General features: G+C 49.9%; 1 protein-coding gene across 7 annotated transcripts; it reads right to left on the reverse strand.

Moving 5' to 3' along the window:
* Positions 1-1,697: 1,697 nt before the first annotated feature.
* On the reverse strand, positions 1,698-13,165 carry C21H19orf12 (chromosome 21 C19orf12 homolog). Of its 7 annotated transcripts, none has more exons than XR_007514706.1 (5): positions 12,420-12,896; positions 8,425-8,594; positions 4,409-4,623; positions 3,585-4,174; positions 1,702-2,250 (listed from the first exon to the last, which is right to left on the reverse strand). XR_007514706.1 is itself a non-coding variant. In XM_049864638.1 (4 exons), exons 2-4 carry the CDS (start codon positions 8,582-8,584, stop codon positions 2,205-2,207), a joined length of 459 nt encoding a protein of 152 aa, XP_049720595.1. In that variant the 5' UTR covers positions 8,585-8,594; positions 12,420-12,896; the 3' UTR covers positions 1,698-2,204. The 7 variants fall into 7 exon arrangements, 5 of the variants coding, with proteins under 5 accessions (XP_049720595.1, XP_049720594.1, XP_049720597.1 ...); XR_007514707.1 differs by lacking the exon at positions 12,420-12,896 and adding an exon at positions 13,067-13,165 and having other exon boundaries at positions 1,703-2,250; XM_049864638.1 differs by lacking the exon at positions 3,585-4,174 and having other exon boundaries at positions 1,698-2,250; positions 4,371-4,623.
* Positions 13,166-13,576: the final 411 nt, after the last annotated feature.

Here is a 13,576-nt window from a genome sequence, read left to right on the forward strand (position 1 = left end):
TAGTCAATAAAACACAGGTAAACATCTTTCTGGTATTCTCTGCTTTCAACCAAAACCCATCTGACATCAGCAACAATATCCTTGGTTCTATGTCATTTTCTGAACCTGGCTTGAATTTCTGGCAGTTCCCTGCCAATGTATTGCTGCAACTGTTTTTGAATTATCTTCAGCAAAATTTTACTTGCATGTGGTATTAATGATATTGTTTGATAATGTCCACATTTCATTGGATCACCTCTCTTTGGAACGGGCTCTCTTCCAAATTTCTTGGCATAGACAAGTGAGCACTTCCAGCGCTGCATTAGTTTGTTGAAACATCTCAAATTGTATTCCATCAATTCCTGCAGCCTTATTTTTCACCATTCCCTTCAGTACAGCTTGGATTTCTTCCTTCAGTACCACAGGTTCTTGATCATATGCTACCTCCTGAAATGGTTGAATGTTGACCAATTCTTTTTGGTACAAGGGACACTATGTATTCCCTCCACCTTCTTTCGATGTTTCCTTTGCTGTTCAACTTTTTGCCCATACAATCCTTCAAAACTGCAATTTGAGACTTGAATTTTTGCCTTCAGTTCTTCCAGCTTGAGAAATGCCGAGCATGTTCTTCCCTTTTGGTTTTCTAACTTCAGGTCTTCACACATGTCTTTATAATACTTTGTCTTCTCAAGCCACCCTTTGAAATCTTCTGTTTAGTTCTTTTACTTCATCATTTCTTCCATTCACTTTACCTACTCTACGTTTCAAGAGCAAGTTTCAGAGTCTCTTCTGACATCCACTTCGGTCTTTTCTTTCTTTTCTGTCTTTATAATGACCTGTTGCTTTCTTCATGTGTGATATCTTTGATGTCATCCCATGGCTTGCCTGGTCTTCAGTCATTAGTGTTCAGTGCATCAAATCTGTTCTTGAGATGGTCTCCAAATACAGGTGGGATATACTCAAGGTCGTATTTGGCTCTCACAAACTTATTTTACTTTTCTTCAGTTCCAACTTGAATTTGTATACGAGCAATAGATGGCCTGTTCCGCAGTTGGCCCCTGGCCTTGTTCTAACTGAAAATACTGAGATTTTCCATCATCTCTATTTTTTTTTTTTCTTTCCACAGATGTAGTTGATTTGATTCCTGTGCTTTCCACCTGCTGAGGTCCACGTGTATCATCGCCGTTTATGTTGCTGAAAAAAGTATTTGCAATGAAGCCATTGGTCTTGCAAAATTCTATCATGCAATCGATCACCAGCATCATTTCTGTCACCAAAGCCATATTTTCCAACTACTGATCCTTCTTCTCGTTTCAAACTTTCACATTCCACTCACCAGTAATTATCAATGCATCTCGATTGCATGTTTGATCAATTTCAGACTGCAGAAGTTGGTAAAAATCTTTAATTTCTTCACCTTTGGCATTAGTGTTTGGTGTGTAAATTTGAATAATAGTTGCATTAACTGGTCCTCCTTGTAGGCGTATGGATATTATCCTATCACTGACAGCATTGTGCTTCAGGATAGGTTGAAGAGATTAATTCTGTTTGCTGGTGAGGCTGCCATGAAATGTGCACTCCAGAACTCCATTTATATGGAAGAGTAAATTAATCACACTGCCTCTCCAGAAAATATCTTGACCGAATATAACAACAGCCTTAAAATACGTTGCATACATTTTTTTGCCTTTTTTTTTATTATGGTAAGAATATACATAAATAACATTTGCCAATTCAACAATTTTTACATGTATAATTTGGTGTGTGGAATATTTTTTAATCCAGCAATTTCATTTTGAAGAACTTCTCCTAAAGATGCAGTCCAAAATATGAAGAGGCTATGACCACAGAAAAGTTCAGTGCAAACCTGTAATAGTGAAAGCTTACAAAGGGAAAGGTCAGGGGCATGGTTCAGTACAAGGGGGGATCACGTAACTGTTACAAATGCTCACAAAGGATTTTACATTACACAAAAAACTGGACAGGTTTGCACGGAAGATGCTGAATTTGTGAACAGTGGTCAGCTGAGTGGTGGGATTTGTAGTGATTTTTATATACTTTTTGGGGTTGTCTAAGTGTTCAGCAATAAACACTGGAAATGACTAATTTTCAAAGACTGTTCAAAACAGAGTTGAAAGAATGCACAAGAAGTTGGTGAGAGGGGTGGACTTTGAGGAGAGGGGCTGGGGCAGCGGTCGGCACTGGAGGGAGACTTGCTTTTCAGTTTATACCCTCTGGTACCTCTCAAGTTTTGTACCTGGCAGGTATAACCTGTTCAAAAGTAAAAAAATAAATAAATAAATAAAATGAAGATGTTAAAAAGATACAAAAGTATAAATAATAAAACCAGGGGAGCAGAGAGGAGGGGCTCAGAAGCAGCCCAGGAAGAAAGCAAGAAGTCTTAGCTCCTGGGAGAGACAGGACTCCAGATTTGGCATGCCCTCTTGGCCCCAAAGCCTGCGGCATATCATCCCAGGGTCATCTAGTAGAGGGTATCTCGCTAAGCTGGTCAGCAGGTGAACCATCTCCTCCTGGGGGGTGGGGGTTCCCCAGATAAAGGCAGGCAGGCATCAGTGCAGACCTCCAAGGGCTGGGACCACCAGTGTCCCCTGGGCCTGACCCAGAGTGGGACTCAGCACAGGAGTGCTCAACAGGTGGGCCAATCACCTACCAGAAGGGAACTGATCACAGCCTGGATTTTCCCAGGCAGGATGGTTACAAGTAATTCCAGAATTTCACACGCTTTTCAACATGGAAAGAGTATTTGAAGCACTGAACCAAAAATCTTTTTTCTCATGCTACCCACAAATGAATGTTTTTATCTTTACACTAAAGACAGGGTGACTTTAAGCCCACTAAAGTTATAAAAATGGGGGAGGAGGCAGCCCTGGCCGTAGGTTTTTGGCTTGTGGGCTTATCTGGAAGGAAGAGCAGAAATGACTGCCCCAACACTGAGAGGCCACACTGGGACCACAGAAGACAGCCCCTAGCCCTCACCCAAAGCCCCCGCAGGCAGCACACAGAGCGGCTCAATACCTCCGGGAGGTATGACGCTGATTTATAGGGTCGCTGTGAGAGGGCATGGGTTTGGCAACGGGTAGGCCAGCTGAAGGGCAGTTTTTCTGAGATAAAGGCTCAATCCTCGCCACCTGTGAGCATTCCTCCTTAATCACCATGGGCTCTACTGTACCCTGAAGTTTTCCTTAGCACATGGGGGTGCTGGGCTACGCACTGCCTTCGGAGCTGGTCCTTAGCAGAAGCATCTCCCTCCCTCCCTCTCCCCAGGGAGGCCTGGGCCACTACCAGCCAGTGCGGGGAGCCCAAGTCCCTGCCTGAGGACCACAGGAGGTTCCGTGGTTGCCCTGTAGCTGCTAGAAGAGGGTTAGTCTGGGTGGTGTTGACACAGGGAGGCCAAGGGCAGCCTGGAAAGGCAGGTCTCAGACACTGGAATTGGGGGAAGCACTCATTAATTCTTTAAAGCCACCAAATCTGGTGCCTTCCCTTTTGTTTTGTGTGAAAGACTCTAGAATGTACAGAGGCCTTATAGAAAATATGTGGGCAAAGGGCGGTTCAGAAAAAAATGACTGCAATTTGACAACACTTACGTGGTGGTTCTCCAAGCGACGTTAAGGTGGAAACATTTCTTAGACTTCAGGAAGAACAACGCTTTATAATGAACATATTTAATTAAAAGGCATAACTCAAGAAGTACTGTGATTTTTCAGAAGGGTAAAGCAAGACCCCGGGCTGGAGGGCCTTGGATGCAGCTGAGTGGGAGGATGGGCCAGGTACCCTTGGCCTTTGTGGCTTCCTCGCCAGGCCCATCCTGCCCCCAGGGGCCCACTCAGAGGTCACTGGGAGGGAGGGGTGAAGTCAGGAGGGAAGCATGATCCCAGCATGGGCTGTCCCCAGCCCTGAGATCCCGGGCCCCAACGGGAGGGGAGGCAGTCCTGCAACAGGTGCCTGGAATAGGAGCCATCTGCACAAGGTGAGAAGGCCCAGCAGGAGGGACAGAGACGTGTGGTCAGAGTCAGGTGAACACCGTGACCCTCCAGACTCGTGCCAACAGCAGAGCAGTCAGAACACTGCCCTGTGTCCCCGGCAGGCAGGACAATGACTGCAGGCCAGCCTCCCGGGTCACCAGCGCACACCAGTGCAGAAGGGCACAGGAACACAGCTTCCTCAGAAGTGACTTCTGGAACACGAGACGGCACCATGGTAGTCGCTCGGATGGGAAGTTTCCCTCCAGTTGAAGGGAACACATCGCTGACATGGAGGTTTCTCAGGGGGATCTGCTCAGCTGCCCCCACCCTCCAGCCTCCTTCTGTGTGAGTTACCGGAATCATTTCAGTGAACCCCACTTCCCGGGAGAGGTGGCCTAGTCGTCGTACCGAACCTCCGCCCGCAGCTCCTTGTTGATGTAGCTCACCAGCATGGCCAGCAGCTGCTGTTGCAGGGCCTCACTGCCCATGACCAGCGCGGTCAGCTGCACGGCGTCCGTCCACTCCAGGTGCCTGACGATGGCAGCCGCCTCGTTAAAGAGCTTCTGCTGCTCAGAGGGGGGCAGCTCCATGATGATCTGAGGAATTGGCTTAAACTGTCCACTCGTCATCCAGGCACCTAAGAGACCCCCGACGGCTCCCCCTGGAAAACAAGGGTTTCATTAGTCGGACCTCGTTCATAAATGACAGCCTTAGCGTTCTCACTGAGAGTACATTCCCCAGCATGACGAGTGGGTGCATTTGTGAGTGGGTCAGGACAGGCTTGGCATCACGCCTGCATTGCCGGGCAGTTTTATGGGGCTGTTGGTCCATTTGGCTCAGTGAATTCACACTCAGACATGCCCTTCCCTAAGCTCCATGCTTCGGATGCTAAATGAAACATCTCCACGACGCAGAGCTGTGCCTGCTAAAATCCTCCTCAGGGGCTGAGAAAGGTTCTCCTATTCCCCCAGAAATGTCTCTCTCATCACAAGGGAGAGGACTGAGAAGCAAACGTATTCTTGAGGACCACTTCAGCGGTGAGGCCAAGTTTACTCTTGAGGACCATTTCAACGGTGAGGCCAAGTTTCCTCCACCAAGTGGCTAAAACACACTTCCCCCTGAAACTGCGGAAACTTCCAGAGTACTCACGCGGTTAAAGGCACCAGGGACAGACAAGTCTTTTCTCTTGAAGCTGTGTTTTTCATGCAACTCTTCCAAAACTATATGATAATAATTAATACATATAATTCATTCAACTGTTTCCTTCTGCTACACAGAAAAGGGTACAAACCCTTTTTCATTTAAATTTATTGCTGTTGGTAAAAAAAAATAATAATAATTTTTGTTGGTAAGGCACACTATTTTGGGACTCGAGGACTGCACCTGTGGAAAGCCCTACCTGGCCAGGCCAGGTCCCAGGGTGGGGCAGGACAGTGCAGGGTGGGGAAGGCGCTCTAGGGCAGCGATTTTAAACTCAAGGGCCATCGGGGCCAGACAGGTGATGGAAAGGAGGAAAGTGGGCTGAATGAACCTGGGGTGGCCGGGAGGGCAGGGTCCCTGTGTACAGGCACAGCTGCTACTTCGTGCCCCTATTGCTGCCACATGAAATACTTGAAAAACCAGATTTTTACCTTTAAAAAAATCTCGTGATTTTTAAATATTGGCAATTAGATATATAAAAGATGCAGCCAGTTGGATTTAGTGACTTGCTTCCAAAGAAGGGCGTGTGGAAAGAAGGACCTGGAAAACACTGCCATAGTGATCATGGGTAACATTACCAGTGATGTCATGTGGACGCACACATCCCCATGAAGCGACATAAAGAGAAGGGCGCTTCCCTTCCCCAGTATTCTTTCTAAAGATCCACATTGTTGTTAGCTACTGTTGAGTCAACCTCCAACTCATGGCAACCCCATGTACAACAGAAGAAAACACGCCCAGTCCTGTTCCATCCTCATGATCGACTGCACTGAGACCACTGTGATCCATACGGTCTTCAGTGGCTGATTTCCGGAAGTCGATCACGAGGCCTTTCTTCCTAGCCCGTCTTAGTCTGGAGGCGCTGCTGGACCTGTTCAGCATCAAAGCAACAAGCAAGCTTCCATTGACAGACGGGTAGTGGCTGCACATGACGTACACTGGCTGGAAATCGAGCCCAGATGTCCTATATGGAAGTCAAGAATTCTACCACTGACCCACCACTGCTCCCAGACCCTAATTCTAATTGCAAAAAAAAGAATCAGACAAACCCAAACTGAGAGACACTCTATGAAATACCTGACTCTTCAAAAACATCAAGGTCATGAAAAACAAGAAAAATCTAAAAAAACTATCACAGACTAGGGAAGACTGAGGAGACATGATGATTAAATGCAATGTGGTGTCTTAAACTGAATCCTGGAACCAAAAAAGGTCACTAATGCAAAAACTGGTGAAGTCCAAATAAAGTCCAGAGCATAGTTAATGGCAATGTATTAACGCTGGATTCTTAGCTTTGACAAAGGTACCAGGGTAGTCTAAGATGTTAACATCAGAGCAACTAAAACGGGGTGAGGGATACACGGGGATTCTCTGTACTATCTTTGCAACTTCTCTCTAAATCTAATATTATTCCAAAACGCAGTAGAGCCTGAGAGAAACCATTTATAGGCTGGATTCGGCACGTCAAGTGTGGAGGCACCCTGGGAGCATACACCCTCTCTGCCACTGGAGACTGGGGCCAGGCTCAGGACCTGGAGGCTGAACTCTGCACTGGGAACTGGAAGGAACATTCTGGGGAAGGAAAACCAGCTACGTCACGACTTTTACTGAACTTTCCCCGGACACCCGTGAAACGCCTAGAGCAGACAGGAGCTGCGTGCCTCTGCACTAAACCTTTATGAGAACATCAATATGTGATTTAGAGCAGCACTTAATGCAAAAAGTTGCCAGGAATATCGACCAGCAAATTACCAGGTCTTTGCAGAAGAGAAAATTCCTTTGTTTTCTGGGTACCATGATGCTCCCGCCCATGAGCAGGGGCTGGAAGTGGTGAATCCCCTGGGTTCCAGTTGCAGACATTCCTTCTCTACAGCTTTTACTCAATCTGAATAAAATATGTGCTCCCAAAATGGCATCTGGGCACAGTCATACAGTAAAATTCTACCAGCAAGCCTGGAGAATATTAGATGCGGGTGGGGACAAAGAGAGTGTCACTGAGGAAGAAGGGAATGGCTCATTACTTCCTGGAAGGCAAGAAGCTGAAGTCAGGACTTACTAACTCACCAAGTATGGAATGGGAAATACATTCAAGGACCTTGTGGACCCACCCACTTGCTGGTTTTTCTCCTCAGTGTGGCCTGAGCTTAATGGCATGTCCCTCAATGTGTCAGTCCTGCTACCAAAGGGGAAGAACGGTGCAGGCAGCCTCACCAGTGAGTTGGGAAACAGACGCCAGCCTCAGTGGCAGCAGAAAGCATTGCCGGCCAGAGAGAAAGGATTTCCACCAGACAGTGCGCTCTCCGAGGCACCTGGATCCCCAGCACAGGCTGTCCAGAAGGTGTTCAGAAAATATCTGGCTGAGTCCAATGTGGCAGGCCATGCTGGTAGCAGACGCCGAGCCACCATGAGAACATCTGTAAAGCTGTACTGCAGGGTCCATGCAGGGACACCCCAAGGGAGGCCTTATCCCCTACTCCCAGCCTGAACAGCGCTAAGCCAGCTCTCTGACCCCAACCCAGCCCATGGCTTGGGTCCCAGACCAGGGCCAGACAGATCCTCTAAGCACAGTTCTTCCTGCTCCTGACCCAAAGGAAATAACTAAACCCTAGCCTCAAGGAGCAATGCCTTTCTGAGAATGGAGCGCACTGCCCTTTGGGAAATTAGCCCAGACCTTCATTCAGAGCTAGAAATTGGCTCCTGAACAGAAGTAGGTGTGAAACAAGGAGTGGGGAAGACCACTCCAGGAGTAAGAGGCAGCTAGCTCTCTTGCTGGCTGGCTGTTTTCTCTGCACTGGACTCTTTGCTCTCTGAAGGAGCTGGCTTATGTAAGACGGCCACGCAGCATCTGCATGTAGTAGGGGCTCAGCAAGTCCCAGCTTCCTCCCTTGTTCCCTCCTGAAGGGATGTGGTAATGACAACAGGGGAGGAGGTGGCATCCAGGGGACCCAGGACACACCCCCAGGGAAAGGTCAGGGCAGTTGCCCCAAGAATTTCACTTTGGGACCCCAGCACTGGTGGAAGGTGTCCTCCAGGTCTAAATGACAAGGATCCCATTTTCAATAGCACCCTGCCCTTCTGAGACACAGGAGCCTGCGTTTTTCAAAGGACCCCTTCTATACACAAAGATAAGATCACAGAAGTAACCTTAACTGGGCCCGCTCTGTGCACAGGCGGCCCCACCTTTACGAGGCCATTCCTCTTGGTGGTTCCAAAGGCCTCTCTACGAGGCCCACGAGCCTGGATGACCCTGTGAGGCACTTACCAACAGCCAATCCCGGTGGGCCACCGACCAAACCACCAACGAAGGCCACGGCCCCCGTGACCAGGGCACCCCTCCCAGAGTGCTTAACGGCTGCCTTCATCTTCCTCTCCTCGGAGATGGAGCAGAGCAACTTCATGATGTCTTCCACCATGATGGGCATCTTGGCCGGCCTCAAAGGAAGAAGTTCAAAGGGAGAGTTTTAATGGATTTAAGCGTTTCCACCCAAATGTGACTCCTAGAGTTTTCAGGAGGGGTCCACATGGTCTGTAGAAAACAGCAGCCCTGCCATGGCCATGACAGAAAGCATCCAGTCATATGGAACGTCCTTTGTCACAGGGAAAGGGAGGCGGCATCTACTTAAAAAGCAAACAGACACAGCAGAGCAATTCAAGGTCTCCTTTGCCCTCAGATTAACTTTGATTTATGACCAGATTAAGGAGCAGCTGGCCACGCATCCACATTTCATCACAAATAAAGCAAGTCTAACCTCCCTTGCATCAGTGGCCTATCAGCTGACTCGGGCAATCCCTGGACACACAGGCCTGGCAGAGTCCATAAAGTCCCAGGCCTCAGGTCTGCCTTTTGTGCTCACCCCAAGCCAAGGAAGGAAAGGCCAAGCTCTGGACACTGACCTTGCTCCAGCCTTACTCAGCAGAGGGCTGGACCCCACTGAATGTTGGCTTTCTTCCCTGTAAAATACTTACTTTGGACATGTCATTAGGAAAGACCAATCGCTACAAAACGACATCATGTTTAGTAAAGCAGAGCATTGGCGAAGGCAAGGGAGGCCCTCGGTGAGATGGACTGACACAGTGGCCAAAACAATGGACTCAAACATACTCAATCATGAAGACAGCGCAGGACCGGGCAATGTTTTGCTCTGTTATACATAAAGTTACCATGATTCAGAGTCAGCTCAACGGCAACTCACAAAAAAGATAGAGATAAACTACCTACTGGCTGGACTCTTGTAAGGTTTAAGTAAATGGCCATAAAATGCCTGCCACGGGGCTGGAACATTACTGACTCTCAGTACACGAGGAGTCTAAATGGGCACTTCTGTTACTGATACACACCACTGGCTTTTTTAAGCAACCACTGCTAAAGGCCAACACATTTCTAAATGTGGGACATGAAAAGCATTGACGAGATGGAGCGGTGAGATGAAATAACTGGAGAACAAAATAAACAAGTATTTTGCAACTCATAGGGACAGATGAAGGAATAGACTAACAGACCTTTAGGATGATGACCTTTAGAACCATTTCCTTGCTTGGTTTCTCCTGGAAACCTTTTGAAATTCTGCCACACTGCCAGGGAAATGGCAGCCAGAGGCAAGGGCAGAGGGAGGGCAGGATCTGCCCCTCTGAGAGTCTGGGCGGGAATGGTGAGACCAGATACTATCAAGCCACCTGGAAGGCTGGGAAGTGGCATCAAGTTGGCCTTCTCCTTAGAACTTCTGCTGGGCCAGGGTTTTTTTTTTTTTTTTTTTTTTGCACTTTTCTTTCTTACCAACACTTACACTTTCATTCAAGTTGTAAAGGAACTTGACTGAGAAAGTTCTGGGCAGTCCCTATTGCTCAATATCTTTTGCTTATATAAGCTCTTCTGACCCAAGAATAATTCAGAACCAGAAGGCTCTAGTGTAAAACTGTCCTCTCAATCCTAGGAGAGAATTCTGAGCTTTCAGAACACTATTACCACCAAGTCAGAGGTCCAGAGCTTCTCTGCAGTCTTAGGAAAGGTAAGGAGTATCCTGTGCTCCAGCCCCTGTGAATTTTCCTTTTGATATACTTTACATCAGTGACTCTCCACAAGCCCAAGAATCACTGAAGACGTTGTTAAATGCAGATTCTGATGCAGCTGGTATGGGGTGCAGCCGAGGCTCTGCATTTCCAACAAGCTCCCATATGGTCTTTGGACCTCATTTTGGGCAGCTAGGCACTAAGGCTCTAGCTCAGAAAGTTCAACAGCCATTACTCAGTTCCCAAATTCAGAAAGTGCAAAGAGGAGTCCCAGAAGTGCCTGTGTGAGAGGTGTGAGAGGCGGTGGAGGGGCAGCCTTGCAGGGTTGCCCGAGGGCCTGGAGAACTCAGGTCTGCCTGCCACTGCTGTGGGTCTACCACACCTTCTCCTGGCACCAGCAACAACCGCTTCCAGAGAGAGAATACCAAAGGTTAAGCTCCTCTTCCTCCCTGAAGACAGCCCCCTTCCATCATCCCAGTGGTCCAGAATTGTCTACACACAAATGGACACGACAATTAAACATCATTTTATTAACAGGAAAGGGATTGAATATAGCAGAAATCAGCTGCCTTCGAGTCATTTCCGACTCATGGTGACCCCATGTGTTTCAGAGAAAACTGCACTCCACAGGGTTTTCAATGGCCTTGATTTTTCAAAAGTAGATAGTCAGGCCTTTCTTCCAAGGCTCCTCTTGGCGGATTTGAACCACCAACCTTTCAGTTAGTGACCAAGTGCTTAGCCAGTTGCGCCACCCCAGGACTCCACGAACATGGTGGAAGTCACACAGCAATGGGTGGACGGTAGATATAACGTGATTTACCCAGCAGTCGTGATCCTGAAAAGCGCTGCAGATAAACAAAACCAGCTTCCTTTCTGATACATATTAAGATACCCAATGAAATTAATTTTATGGTAAAACCCTTAAAAAGCTAAAAATCTTACTGTAAAACAGCTAGTCACGCTGTAGTTTAGCTTTGGTTTATACCCAGCTTTTCTTCTGTCAGTTATGCTGGAAAAAGCGAGGTGCAGCCCAGGCCTCAGGAGGCCCCACTGGAGGCTGCAGGGAACCGCCCGTTCCCAGCAGCACGAGAGCCACATTCCTAACCCTGGCCATGCTGGGCCTGCGAGGCTGGCTTCCACCTCAGTGCACTTTGCCCAGTACTACGCCTAAAACGGGATTTCTGCCGAATGAGGGCTCTGAGCTCTCAATAGTTCCAGTACAGCAAGAAAACCCACCTCAGAGAGGCAGGAAGCAGTACATACACACTTCACCCTCACTGTCGGTAACAAACACCCAGCTTCCCACCTGCTCTGGAATGACTCTAAGTCAAAATCCACAGGGGTGAATGAGGCCTCATTGTGGAAATGGTGCTTTCCACCACACTTAGCCCAGTCAGACCAGCAACAGGCACAAGGCCTGGGCACCGGCGTGTCAGCAGGTGTCACAGCATGGGGAGGGCAGGGGGAGGAAACAACTGGCTCCAGCTAGGTTTCAATAGCTCCATGCTGCAGGCAAAGGCGGCCTTGATCCCTGGAAAAGCTGGCTTCATTTCCCTAGAAGAATCACTTCAGCGGTTAGACCATCAGTAGATTCTCTCAGGAGAAAGCTTTGTAACCCCATCTCCCGAGCCAGCCGTTCCTAAAAATCTCAGGTTCCTGAATTACACATTCGGCTGCTAACCAAAAGTTTGAATCCACCAGCTGCTCCTTGGAAACCCTATGGGGCAGTTCTACTCTGTCCTATAGGGTTGCTATGAGTCGGAATCCACTCCACAGCAATGGGTTTAGGTTTTTTGGTTTTGCCAAATTGAAGAGTAAAGCCACTGCTCCTTCTCCTGCCCCCACCCCAAGGCTGCCTGTGTCTGTAACCCACAGATGGGGGGGGGCGTTCCAACAAGGACATGCCTCAGAGGAGTAGGAGTGTGGCCTCCCCATCTCACACCTGCTTCAGAGTCAAATTTGTCCAAAAAACAGGCCTCAGTCACTGGAAGCCCATCTGCCAGCCAGAGAAGGTAAGTGACAACTTGAAGCCCTGGTTTCTTGCAAGCAGCCAGGCTGGTCTGATAATTACAGCAGGTTCTGGAGGACAAACAAGATAAATCCACCTCGGGGACGCAGCCCCGCTTTCTGAGAAGGCCAGCTCCTGAGGCTTGGGGGAGAGGCAGGCTGCAGACTAACAGAGCTCCATGCACCCTGTTCTTTTAAAAATTGGAAAAGCGAAGCCTCTTCGGAGTCAGAGTAATCTCTCACCTGGAAGACGCTCCATTTCTACTTTCATGAACGAATATTCCAGCACGGCTGTGCGCTAGCGCCTGTCAACCTTGCTCTCGCCTTTCCAGCCTCCACTGCGAAGGTGGAAGTGGATCCCACCAGCACACACCATTGGATTAACCAATTTTCTAAATTTATTTCATGAATTAGCTGCCAATATTTAAAAAGCAGATACGGCGCGAGGGCCCTGAGGTCCAGCTCTCAGGGCCCTCGTCGCAGCTCCGCTGCTGGCTTCTTCTGTGGCTTCAGCTTCCCGGTGCCTCGGCTCTCCATCCGGAAAATGAGTACACTGACGGCGCCGGCGACCAGGACGCGCCCCTTCACCCCGCGGCGCTGGCTACCCGGGCGCCCCTTCGCCCGCCTAGGAGGTCAGGGCCAGCGCAGTGCGGGCGCGCCGGGGACCCCCAGGCCCGCCGCCATCCGGCGCGGAGCCCTGCCCAGCCGCGCGCCCGGCCCGGTCTCCCACCGCGCCTGCGCACCCGGCCCGGCGGCCCCCCGCACCCAGCCCGGCCTCCCACCCCTCCTGCGCGCCCGGCCCGGCAGCCCATCCCGGCCTTGCACCTGGCCCGGCCTCCCCACCCCGGCCGCGCGCCCTCCCCGCCCGCGCGCCCGGCTCGGCCGCCTACCTCGGCCTACGCGGCTGCTCCGGCTCGGTACCCGCCCCGCGCGGCACCGGGGGCGCACAAGCCGCGGCGGCGGCGGAGACCGGAGCGCTCAGGCCCCGCCCTCCCGCCTTCCGGCGCGGCGGCCTGGGGCCTTCCGGGATGGACCTGTCCAGGCCGTCCGCGCTCCTGGTCACTAGGCCAGGCCCAGCCTGGCGGGAGGACCCTCCCACCCGCGCCCCCTGACACTGGGACCCCGGCCTAGGCAGCCCATACGGTGGGGCGTCTGGAGCTGCGCTCCTTGTGGCCCCAAGGCCCTGCTATTTCATTTCCACCTCTTGCCTTTTATCATTTACATAAGGTTCCTTTGGGCCTCCCTCAAGGCCCCTCTCGCCCTTTGACCCTTCCCTCGGGATCTGAGAACTTGGGATCTAGGAGCCCTCACCTTTCCCCATCAGGGCGCGGGAGAGAGCACTGAGACCTTTGGAAGTCGCAAATGCTAAGATCATACTTGTTCAATGTGTAGGCTGAGGC

Source organism: Elephas maximus, chromosome 21, assembly GCF_024166365.1.
Source record: "Elephas maximus indicus isolate mEleMax1 chromosome 21, mEleMax1 primary haplotype, whole genome shotgun sequence".
NCBI lineage: Eukaryota > Metazoa > Chordata > Mammalia > Proboscidea > Elephantidae > Elephas > Elephas maximus.

Bases quoted from the DNA above. Each gene is read 5' to 3' on its own strand.
- C21H19orf12 (XM_049864637.1), bottom strand. From the start codon at position 8,584: ATGCCCATCATGGTGGAAGACATCATGAAGTTGCTCTGCTCCATCTCC. The intron at 4,624-8,424 runs GTAAGTGCCTCA...CTTGTTTTCCAG, and splicing joins CCCACCGGGATTGGCTGTTG to GGGGAGCCGTCGGGGGTCTC. The intron at 4,175-4,408 runs GTGAGCTACATC...CTCGTGTTCCAG, and splicing joins AGCAGCTGCTGGCCATGCTG to AAGTCACTTCTGAGGAAGCT.